At 40.8% G+C, this 12,299-nt stretch overlaps 1 protein-coding gene across 1 annotated transcript; it reads right to left on the minus strand.

The window, feature by feature from the left end:
- Positions 1-5,713: 5,713 nt before the first annotated feature.
- Positions 5,714-11,539, minus strand: LOC139376453 (leucine-rich repeat-containing protein 4B-like). Its single transcript, XM_071119068.1, has 2 exons — positions 11,179-11,539; positions 5,714-11,048 (listed from the first exon to the last, which is right to left on the minus strand). Exons 1-2 carry the CDS (start codon positions 11,419-11,421, stop codon positions 9,042-9,044), a joined length of 2,250 nt encoding a protein of 749 aa, XP_070975169.1. The 5' UTR covers positions 11,422-11,539; the 3' UTR covers positions 5,714-9,041.
- Between the last annotated feature and the right edge of the window lie 760 nt (positions 11,540-12,299).

Genomic DNA, 12,299 nt, shown 5'->3' on the forward strand with positions numbered 1-12,299 from the left:
TAATGTACGATTGCTGCAATTCTTCACATTTTGCCATGGGGCAGAGAGAAACGTTGCAGTTTTAATGTACGATTGCTGCAATTCTTCACATTTTGCCATGGGGCAGAGAGAAAACGTTGCACTTTTAATGTACGATTGTTGCAATTCTTCAAATTTTGCCATGGGGCAGAGAGAACATTTTGCCATTTTTAAGTACGATTGCTACAAATCTACACATTTTGCCATGGGCAGAGAGAAAATGTTGCAGTTTAATTGTACGATTGCTACAAATCTACAACTTTAGCAATGGGGCAGAAGAGAAAATGTTGCATTTTAATTGTACGATTGCTACAAATCTACACATTTAGCCATGGGCAGAGAGAAAATGTTGCACCTTTAAAGTACGATTGCTGCAGTTCTTCACATTTTGCCATGGGGCAGAGAGAAAATGTTGCAGTCTTAATGTACGATTGCTACAAATCTACACATTTTGCCATGGGGCAGAGAAATTATTGCACTTTTAATGTTCGATTGCTGCAAGTCTTCACATTTTGCCCTGGTGCAGGGAGAAAATGTTGCAGTTTTAATGTACGATTGCTGCAATTCTTCACATTTTGCCATGGGGCAGAGAGAAAATGTTGCAGTTTTAATGTACTATTAGCACAAATCTACACATTTTGCCATGGGCACAGAGAAAATGTTGCAGTTTTAATGTACGATTGCTGCAATTCTTCACATTTAGCCATGGGGCAGAGAGAAAATGTTTCAGTTTTAATGTAAGTTTGCTACAATTCTTCACAATTTACCATGCGGCAGAGTGAAAATGTTGCATTTTTTATGTACGATTGCTACAAATCTACACATTTTGCCATTGGCAGAGAGAAAATGTTGCACCTTTAATGTACGATTGCTACAAATCTACACATTTTGCCATGGGCAGAGAAAACGTTGCAGTTTTAATGTACTATTGCTGCAATTATTCACATTTTGCCATGGGGCAGAGAGAAAATGTTGCATTTTTTATGTACGATTGCTACAAATCTACACATTTTGCCATTGGCAGAGAGAAATTGTTGCACCTTTAATGTACGATTGCTGCAGTTCTTCACATTTTGCCATGGGGCAGAGAGAAAATGTTGCAGTTTAATTGTACGATTGTTGCAATTCTTCAAATTTTGCCACGGAGCAGAGAGAAAAAGTTGCAGTTTTAATGTACGATTGCTGCAATTCCTCACATTTTGCCATGGCGCAGAGAGAAAATGTTGCAGTTTTAATGTACGATTGCTGCAATTCTACACATTTTGCCATGGGGCAGAGAGAAAATGTTGCAGTTTTAATGTTCGATTGCTGCAAGTCTTCACATTTTGCCCTGGGGCAGAGAGAAAATGTTGCAGTTTTAATGTACGATTGCTGCAATTCTTCAAATTTTGCAAAGGGGCAGAGAGAAAATTTTGCAATTTTAATGTACGATTGCTACAAATCTACACATTTTGCCATGGTCAGAGAGAAAATATTGCACCTTTAAAGTACGATTGCTTCAATTCTTCACATTTTGCCATGGGGCAGAGAGAAAATGTTGCAGTTTTAATGTACGATTGCTGCAATTCTTCACATTTAGCCATGGGGCAAAGAGAAAATGTTGCAGTTTTAATGTACGATTGCTAAAATTCTTCACATTTAGCCATGGGGCAGAGAGAAAATGTTTCAGTTTTAATGTAAGTTTGCTACAATTCTTCACAATTTACCATGCGGCAGAGAGAAAATGTTGCAGTTTAATTGTACGATTGCTACAAATCTACACATTTAGCCATGGGGCAGAGAGAAAATGTTGCTGTTTAATTGTACGATTGCTGCAAATCTACACATTTAGCCATGGGCAGAGAGAAAATGTTGCACCTTTAAAGTACGATTGCTGCAGTTCTTCACATTTTGCCATGGGGCAGAGAGAAAATGTTGCAGTCTTAATGTACGATTGCTACAAATCTACACATTTTGCCATGGGGCAGAGAGAAAATGTTGCAGTTTAATTGTACGATTGCTACAAATCTACAACTTTAGCAATGGGGCAGAAGAGAAAATGTTGCATTTTAATTGTACGATTGCTACAAATCTACACATTTAGCCATGGGCAGAGAGAAAATGTTGCACCTTTAAAGTACGATTGCTGCAGTTCTTCACATTTTGCCATGGGGCAGAGAGAAAATGTTGCAGTCTTAATGTACGATTGCTACAAATCTACACATTTTGCCATGGGGCAGAGAAATTATTGCACTTTTAATGTTCGATTGCTGCAAGTCTTCACATTTTGCCCTGGGGCAGGGAGAAAATGTTGCAGTTTTAATGTACGATTGCTGCAATTCTTCACATTTTGCCATGGGGCAGAGAGAAAATGTTGCAGTTTTAATGTACGATTAGTACAAATCTACACATTTTGCCATGGGCACAGAGAAAATGTTGCAGTTTTAATGTACGATTGCTGCAATTCTTCACATTTAGCCATGGGGCAGAGAGAAAATGTTTCAGTTTTAATGTAAGTTTGCTACAATTCTTCACAATTTACCATGCGGCAGAGTGAAAATGTTGCATTTTTTATGTACGATTGCTACAAATCTACACATTTTGCCATTGGCAGAGAGAAAATGTTGCACCTTTAATGTACGATTGCTACAAATCTACACATTTTGCCATGGGCAGAGAAAACGTTGCAGTTTTAATGTACTATTGCTGCAATTATTCACATCTTGCCATGGGGCAGAGAGAAAATGTTGCATTTTTTATGTACGATTGCTACAAATCTACACATTTTGCCATTGGCAGAGAGAAAATGTTGCACCTTTAATGACGATTGCTGCAATTCTACACATTTTGCCATGGGGCAGAGAGAAAATGTTGCAGTTTTAATGTTCGATTGCTGCAAGTCTTCACATTTTGCCCTGGGGCAGAGAGAAAATGTTGCAGTTTTAATGTACGATTGCTGCAATTCTTCAAATTTTGCAAAGGGGCAGAGAGAAAATTTTGCAATTTTAATGTACGATTGCTACAAATCTACACATTTTGCCATGGTCAGAGAGAAAATATTGCACCTTTAAAGTACGATTGCTGCAATTCTTCACATTTTGCCATGGGGCAGAGAGAAAATGTTGCAGTTTTAATGTACGATTGCTGCAATTCTTCACATTTTGCCATGGGGCAGAGAGAAAATGTTGCAGTTTTAATATACGATTGCTACAAATCTACACATTTTGCCATGGGCAGAGAGAAAATGTTGCAGCTTTAAAGTACGATTGCTGCAGTTCTTCACATTTTGCCATCGGGCAGAGAGAAAATATTGCACCTTTAAAGTACGATTGCTGCAATTCTTCACATTTTGCCATGGGGCAGAGAGAAAATGTTGCAGTTTTAATGTACGATTGCTGCAATTCTTCACATTTTGCCAGGGGGCAGAGAGTAAATGTTGCAGTTTTAATCTACGATTGCTACAAATCTACACATTTTGCCATGGGGCAGAGAGAAAATGTTGCAGTTTAATTGTACGATTGCTACAAATCTACAACTTTAGCAATGGGGCAGAAGAGAAAATGTTGCATTTTAATTGTACGATTGCTACAAATCTACACATTTTGCCATGGGCAGAGAGAAAATGTTGCACCTTTAAAGTACGATTGCTGCAGTTCTTCACATTTTGCCATTGGGCAGAGAGAAAATGTTGCAGTCTTAATGTACGATTGCTACAAATCTACACATTTTGCCATGGGGCAGAGAGAAAATATTGCACTTTTAATGTATGATTGCTGCAAGTCTTCACATTTTGCCCTGGGGCAGGGAGAAAATGTTGCAGTTTTAATGTACGATTGCTGCAATTCTTCACATTTTGCCATGGGGAAGAGAGAAAATGTTGCAATTTAATTGTACGATTGCTACAAATCTACACATTTTGCCATGGTCAGATAGAAAATGTTGCACCTTTAAAGTACGATTGCTGCAATTCTACACATTTTGCCATGGGGGCAGAGAGAAAAAGTTGCAGTTTTAATGTACGATTGCTGCAATTCTTCACATTTTGCCATGGGGCAGAGAGAAAATGTTGCAGTTTTAATATACGATTGCTACAAATCTACACATTTTGCCATGGGGCAGAGAAATTATTGCACTTTTAATGTTCGATTGCTGCAAGTCTTCACATTTTGCCCTGGGGCAGGGAGAAAATGTTGCAGTTTTAATGTACGATTGCTGCAATTCTTCACATTTTGCCATGGGGCAAAGAGAAAATGTTGCAGTTTTAATGTACGATTGCTACAATTCTTCACATTTTGCCATGGGGCAGAGAGAAAATATTGCAGTCTTAATGTAAGATTGCTAGAAATCTACACATTTAGCCATGGGGCAGAGAGAAGATTAAGTAATTTTATAACACATTTAATGCAATTCTACACAATTCTACACAGTTTATCTTAATATGATATCTGATTGAGAGTGACTAACGAAACCAATGGGGTAAATCAACCATTAATACTACAAGCTGTTCGCTAGACTAACTTACCAATATCTTTTTTTTCCTGACATGGCTAATTGAGTGACAGCCAGTGACTGACATAACAAGAGAAAAACTGCTGATGCACAACCAAATTGCGAAATTGCTAAATGATATTATACTATTCTAACTCGCAACAGTAAATGGAGACATCGACTAACATTTTTTTTTAAATTGATCCGTGGGCCTACATAAGGGACCTTCAGTTGCCCATCCTTGCATTAGGCCGCACACTAGTAGTACAAATGGAATAAAGCAGGGATCATTCAGCCATGGGACTATTTTTTCTTGAGCGGATGGGGCCGGAACATAATTATAAATAATTGTTAAACTGCAAATTGACCGCAAGAAGCCCAAACAGATATAACATTTGACTAAAACATACTCATTTCAAACCTTGCTGTCACGAATATTACCGAAGGTGACTCCCCTTCTTGTTCGGGTGGCGCTCGGCGGTCGTCGTCGCCGGTCTACTAGCTGCTACCGATCCTTTGTTCTGTGTTCGTTTGTTTTTGTCTAATTGGTTTCACCTGTTTCTTGTTTGGTTATTAGGGTGGGGTTATATAAGTTAGTTCAGCCCGCTTCTGTTTGTGCGGGCTTGTTCGTATGTATGTGTTCGAGTGGTTTGTGTTTGCTTTTCGGGTTCTTGCTGTCCTTTATTTTTTCACATTATTTGTTCCTGTGATTTATTTCTGGACATTAAAGCGTGTTTTTCCCGCATCCTTTTGCTCTCTGCGCCTGACTCCACACCTATACACTCATTGAACGTTACACCTGCGTGGAAATACTTTGTAACAGATTTCCTAAATTAAAATCACTTGGAGCTGATTTGCTGGTGTTTTTACAATCATGTTTAACAAAAAAAAAATTATGAATTGACTCTGACACAACTTCCATTGATGTGACTCTGACCTAACATGGGCACCGTGCTAGTGGTCAATGAAGTACTAACTCCCTTCTCTTCATAAGTGGTCGGAAAACTAAAAATGACAAAACACACAGAAGAAGTGATATTGTTCAGAATTCATTTCATTTTTGTGTTATAAAATCCACGCCGTAACTTAATGTATTATCATATCATCAGAATATTACCTGGCTTAACTGATAAACTCAAGTGTTTTGTAGTATGTGGTGCTCAAGATGGGAAAACAACTAAACTAAATTGGAACTGTGTGTGTTGAACAGTTCTTAATGAGAAATATTCTTCACAGCTCGCAGAAAGTTAAGCCAAACTGGCATAGACATTAACGTATAGTACCTCTCAGTCATTGTAAGACAATCATAGAAGTGTAAATACCATATGTATTGATGTGGCCAAAGTTGAATAGAAAAGTAGTACAATGTTTCAAACCTCCTACTACACCATTTTGTATCCCTGGGTTTATGATTTATAAGTGACATCAGATGACAGTACATTGATAATGACCATATCAATAATATTACACTTTAGATACAACCAACACTTGCGGAATTCTTTTAAACAAATGAACACAAAAATGATGCTTTTATTATTTTGCATTTAAAGAAATCTATATGTTTGCTATAGCTTAACTTCATTTCTTTCACTTCATTAAAAAGCTTTCCAAACAACAACATAGTTCAGTTTCTCGTTCTGTTTATCAAACGGAATCTTGTACCAAAAGGTCAGTTTGTGGTTTACAATACAGTATTCCATTACTGTGGGGGGTTGACAATGACAGACTCAGTATTCCATCTGTTGCAAGAGGCCATCATCATCTTCTTTTGTAAAGTAGAGTTAAGATGACATAGTTGTCAAAGTTCACGTGTTCTTTACTGGTGTTGTTACTCGGGCATGGTTTAGTAGTGACTGTATAGTAGTTCCTGTTGTGCATTTCTTCCATCATATTCCAGTTGGGTAGACATTTACTACACCATTCATTTCAGGGTGTAACAGGGTCCTTATAATAATAATGATGATAATAACAACAACAATAATACAAAATGTATAAATAATAATATAGCTTAATAATAGACATAGTTTCTCCAATGGTATGAAAGTGACATGTCTACAATAGCGATGTTGATCATCAAACATTGGGCCAAATATTATAATTCCAAGATCTTGTTCTGTGGTTTACTCTCATGTAGCACACTCAGAGGTATTTAATATGCTCTTTGAAACCTGACAGGGCAGTTACCAAATGTAGCACATCACCAGTGCAGCCATATGTTGGAGTTTTTAGTCTTCATTTATATTCTAGTAGCGTCTCAGTAGGGAAACAGTTGAACCCTGCTCGCAAAAAGTGTCTGCCGGACCACATTAGTAAAATACTATATCATTATTCTACTTCACGCTTTTTCAGGAGAAGTACCATAATTACTGAAACTGGGTGTAAAACGTAAAGGAAAAACTCCCTCATAGTTCCTTGGTTGGGCAACCTATAAACTGACCCGTTGTTGACTACAGTTTTGCATGTTGTTTTCATATACTAATCCTGATCAAACTAAATGAAAGCCCTATGTAAATGTCTAATACAACAGATATAATCATATATTCTATCAGAATTGACCATATTATTATTCATGTTATCATTATTTCCCCCAAAACATGCACCTTTGTTTCTCATTACGGGAGTAACAAGAAGAACCAACCATCCCCACTCACTCAAGGCACCAGCTCTGAAAATGTATGCAGCTCTGCGAGGAGAGAGGGGTGCAGCAAAAGGAAATGTTGAGTGGATAACAAATCACACAGAGCAGCATGTTGGTGCAAGATCACCTCCATATACAAAAATACTACTTGCTGTGTGTAGTATTACAGTTACACATACATCTAATCTCAACAATCGCTCTTCCACTTGAATATGGTTGGCGTGTTCAGTTTGCTCTCAATTGCAACAACCATTTTCAGATTTTCTTGAGGTTAAGAAGTGAAGCGGAAGCTTTTTCAGGAGACAAACTGGATTCTGTGCCACTTTAAGCGTCCTTTTAATGCCAATGTAACTCTCTCATTAGAATGACTAAAAGCCTGTCACGAGATATTTAAGAACAGACATCATACTAGGATTACCAAGATGACTAATGGGTGAATCGTATACCATATAGGTTCAACCTATATTTAAAAATGTAGCCTACTGTATCACTCTTTATAACTATTGTTTGTTTTCAATTGGTTTCCACTGACCTCCATGACCTCGATATATGATTTCTTTATTTATGTGAATGATACATGGCTAGACAATTGTACACATTATATCAAACTAAGCAAAAAATAATTGAAGACAGTTTAAATGCACAAAGCTTTAAATGGTATCAACACATGAAAGGTACACTGTAAAAAGGTGGTTTGTCCAACTGTCACACAACCAAATACTATTATCATTCATTTCTGTTACACTAAACCAAATATGGTGGTTGAACCCACCGACTGAATGCCATGGCAAAGACAGGCATTTAATCACCGGCATTATGTAGCATCAAAATGGTCACCATGAGAAAGGAGTTCATAACAAATTCCCCACTTCTAGCAAATATCTTGCCACTGATCTGTTGTTTTACACTTTGTCAACATTTCCATTGCCCATACAATTCTTTGCATGATATTAGCTCACTGTTTAGTTATTTCACCTGCATTTGCTGATGGCACATGCAGGCACCTGAAGCTCACATTTGAATAATCAAGTAGCCTGCTGGAATATATGGAATATACTCTCAAGACAAACCAGAACAGAATTGTCCAGTTATCACAGACAAAAGCTTGTCTAACAGAACACTGGGGGACCTCTCCTACGATTTTACAATATTCATGGAAGCCAAATTCATAGCATCACAATGAGTGTTGCAATTGAGCCCTTCTGTGTTGCATGAGTAGCCAAACTCAAAACATATGTAGTGTATAATTCAACCTTCACAATCACCACCCCTGATAATTCACATTACAGCTCATACATCCTCCAAAATATCTCTGCATTGGAATCTGCAATGTTACATACTCAAATGAAAATATACTTATAGAATTTGTGAATTTTCACAGTAATTTGTACTGTACTGTACCCTTTGTCCTTCCATTTATGCCTACCTACGGCCTCAAGGGAGACTATTGAGTTTATACCAGAGTGTCTTTCACAAGTGTTTTCTGTAAAAGAGAAATGACTAGAAATGTTATGTCTCATAACTCAAACTTCAATGTGGTACGTGCTGTGCATGTCTTGACAGACTGGCCAACAATGACTTAGGGAATTGAGCCACAGTACTTTCTTCTATGTGAATACAACTCATAGAAACTGCAAGAAACATTTGCTTTGGCACAGATTTACATTGTAGCGATGTTCGATATTTAACTCCATTGCCGTGACCGTTACTACAAACACAAGTGGCCCATTGTGGTAATCCTTGGCTCAGTACACTTTAGCTGACCAGCCTATGCGTTTGTGTATTGCGGTGTCAGTCTATCCTCTCTCTTGGTGTAATGTCAATGCACTGTAGTGTCTAATCATTCAGTGCGTAAACCAGCCATCAATCCCCTCTCTGTCGTTCCCTTGCACTCTCTCTCTTTCCTCACTCTTTCTTCTCAAATTTGAGTCTCTTGAACGTTTTCCTTTGAGTTTCCCTTGAACAGAAGAGGTTCCATTTGTGGGTTCTGGTTCTGGCCCATGAAACCCTTGATCGATCCATGTAATCCCATGGGGGGCATGGGGAGGGACATTGGCAGAGGTGGGGAAACAGAAAGAGGGTTGGTGTTGGTGCCATTTCCAGACATGGTCTGGAAAGTGGCGGAGGGGATTGGAACCTGTGTACAGGAGATTGGGATATCCTGGCATTGCTGGTTAAGTGGAGACAGATTGTTCTTGTTGCTTAGAGTACCGACTCCTGCCCCTGTCCCAATGCTCAGACCCATCACATTGTTGTTGAAATGATTGGCCTTGTAGTAATGGTTAAGATGCTCTGATCGCCCAATGTTGGGAAGGTTGACTATTTCCGGGTGATGCATCCTCAATGTTCCGTCTCCTCCGCACCCAGATTGCATGGTCGATCCCCCTGAGATGCCGGCCCCGGCACCAATCTCGTCTTCCACGTTGATGATCTCAATAGCGCGGGTGGGGCCATGGTGCTTGTGCAGCTGGTGCTGCTTCCTCAGCTTGTAGAAGACCACAAGCATCACGGCTGCCATGAAGGTGATGGCCACAAAGCAGCCAATGATGATCTTGGTGGTCTTCATCACATCGTCCAGGCCAGTAATGTTTGTGACATCCATTATCGACACTGTGACTGTATTTTCAGTGTTTCTGGTGGCACGCGGGGAGAAAGAGTGGAGAGAAGAGCGAGATGGAGATATGGTGAATCCAGCCCTGCCTTTACCCAGTACCCCTCCTGAAAAAGTGGGACCCAGGTAATCTGGTGGTACGTAGGTTTCGTTGATGTACTGCCTCCCAGCATCCTCACCATTGTTTGTTTCCACGGTTTCAACAGTGACGGTGGTGAAGAAGCTGTAGGGGTTGCTGGAGTCGGAGGAGGACACGTTGAGCACTGCAGTCGCCGTGGTGTTGCCTGCGGAGTTGGTCACCATGCAGGTGTATTGGCCCGTGTCCTGCACAGTAACGTTGGTGAAATTCAGGGTTCCGTCGTGAAGGACTGAGATCCTGACGCGGTACGATCCATGGGTCATGAGGGTGCCATTTGGGGTGAGCCAGTTGACAGACGTCATGGAGGTGCCAGTGCGACACTTCAGCTCCGCGGCCATACCCTCTGTGACATTGAGGTCGGTGGGTGGCTCTACAATGACGGGAGCGTAGCATGTGAAGTGGCTCTGGTCCAGCTCACCGATGTAGCGGCCCTTCAGGACTGGGGGCGCGTGGCAACGGGCACAGCATGTGGTGTTACTGGGCACTGTCTCCTTGAGCCACCAACTGAGCCACAGGACATCGCAGTTGCACACCCAGGGGTTGTGGTTGAGGTGCACCCGCTCCAACTGGTGCAGCGGGGTGAAGAGGTCGTGGGGCAGTGAATGCAGAGAGTTGTGGGACAGGTTGAGCTCCTCCAGGTTCTTCAGGTCGTCGAAGGCATTGCGCTCAATGACCGTCACCTTGGAGTGCATGAGCCACAGCTTGCGCAGTGACACCAGGCCCTGGAAGGAGCCCGGCCTGACGATCCCCAGCTGGTTTCCTGACAGCTCTAGCTCCTCCAGTCTGACCAAGGGTGTGAGGTTGGGGATGTCCTTCAGGCCGCACATGCCCAGGTTCAGGAAGCGCAAGTTGACCAGGCCCTCAAAGGCGGCCTCAGAGATGTAGTCCAGCTTTCTGAGTTCGCCCAGGTCAAGCCGGCGCAGGGAGGGAACGCGGTGAAAGGCGTACGCTGGCAGTGTCTCGATGGGGTTGTTCCGTAGCCAGAGCTCCCGCAGCTTGCTGAGGTACTCAAAGGCCTGCGATGGTACCAGCGTGAGGCGATTGTCAAAGAGCTCAAGGGTGTTGAGGTTTGGCAGGCCATTGAACGCGCCCACCTCAATCTGTCGGATGTGATTTTTGGAGAGCTGCAGTATTTCCAAATGCCGCAGGTGCTTGAACGTGTCTGACTTTATCACCTGTTGAGAGATATAAAAACATGCTGGTACATTGTAGCCATATGAAACCTCTCTGCCGTAAAGCATACTCTGTTCATATGCGTACATGTATGAATTGTGGGTAAATGTAATGAGAGAAAGGTATATTTACCTGAATCGTGTTCTCTTGTAAGTTGAGGTATCTTGTGTTCACAGATATACTGTCCGGTACGTCCTCTAAACTCTTCCTTGTACAGATGACGCGGCTTGCCTGATTGGAGCAGCTACAGGGGTTGGGACATGGGGGTACGGCCTCTGTCAGCTGAGGTCCATGGTGGTGAAGCCACAGCAAAAGCTGGACCAACCAGAGGAAGGGGGAGGGGGTGGAGGGGCTGGTCATCATGACAACATGCATGGCAAATTGGTCATGACCCACCCTGAGTTCTAATATGTTGATAAATCACCTCTGATACAAGACAATTAAGCGGTTCTCTTGATGTTCATTTTACCAGTACATTCTATTCTTCTCTTTCAAGTCGTTTTAAAAACCATGAAGAACTGTTAGATATTAAATGGTCTCTTGATTTATCATTTATATTTCCTCACTTGACTTTGTTCATGTCAGTTTAAATGTAGAATGCCGTCTATTTTTCAGCATATTTTTTTTAGAGAATTAATAATTGTCCCCTGACAATTATTCCAATAAAAAAGGAGATGTTTGGTGAATCAGCTCTTGAAAGGGGTGTCTCTATGGAGGGTAGATGCTCCTCACTGTAGGAGGGAGAGAGAGCGAGAAAGAAAGAAAGAAAGAAAGAAAGAAAGGGGATCAGACAACTGAACAAGGCATAAGTACTGACACATTAGCTCTGTAACTGTAGAAGCACTGTGAAATATTTAATCATGTGGAATGCAATTGCAAGATTGATGGTCAATAGATAAAATGCATGGAAAGTATGTAAACTTTCAGGTTTACACTAGAGCATTGGTTCTCACAAATTAGGCTCTAGAGCCTACTAGTGAGTCACCTACTATTTAATTCATAGGTCGAGGTAAAAATGTTGGTCGAGGCTTGATACTTGTTCAAAAGGTGGATCACAAAATTCTAAAAAGCTCACTTGAAAGCTAAGGTGTGTCACAACTCAAAGCACCACAGGCCTAGAGCAAAATACATATTGGTCATGAAATAAATGTACCGTAATTGCTGGACTATTAAGCGCACCTGAATATAAACCGCACCCACTGAATTATTTAAAAATATGTATTTTGTACATAAATACGCCGCACATGTCTATA

Source organism: Oncorhynchus clarkii, chromosome 20, assembly GCF_045791955.1.
Source record: "Oncorhynchus clarkii lewisi isolate Uvic-CL-2024 chromosome 20, UVic_Ocla_1.0, whole genome shotgun sequence".
Lineage (NCBI taxonomy): Eukaryota > Metazoa > Chordata > Actinopteri > Salmoniformes > Salmonidae > Oncorhynchus > Oncorhynchus clarkii.

Coding starts and splice junctions, on each gene's coding strand:
- LOC139376453 (XM_071119068.1), bottom strand. CDS start 11,421: ATGCATGTTGTCATGATGACCAGCCCCTCCACCCCCTCCCCCTTCCTC. Junction 11,049..11,178: donor TACAAGAGAACACGATTCAG/GTAAATATACCT, acceptor ATCTCTCAACAG/GTGATAAAGTCAGACACGTT.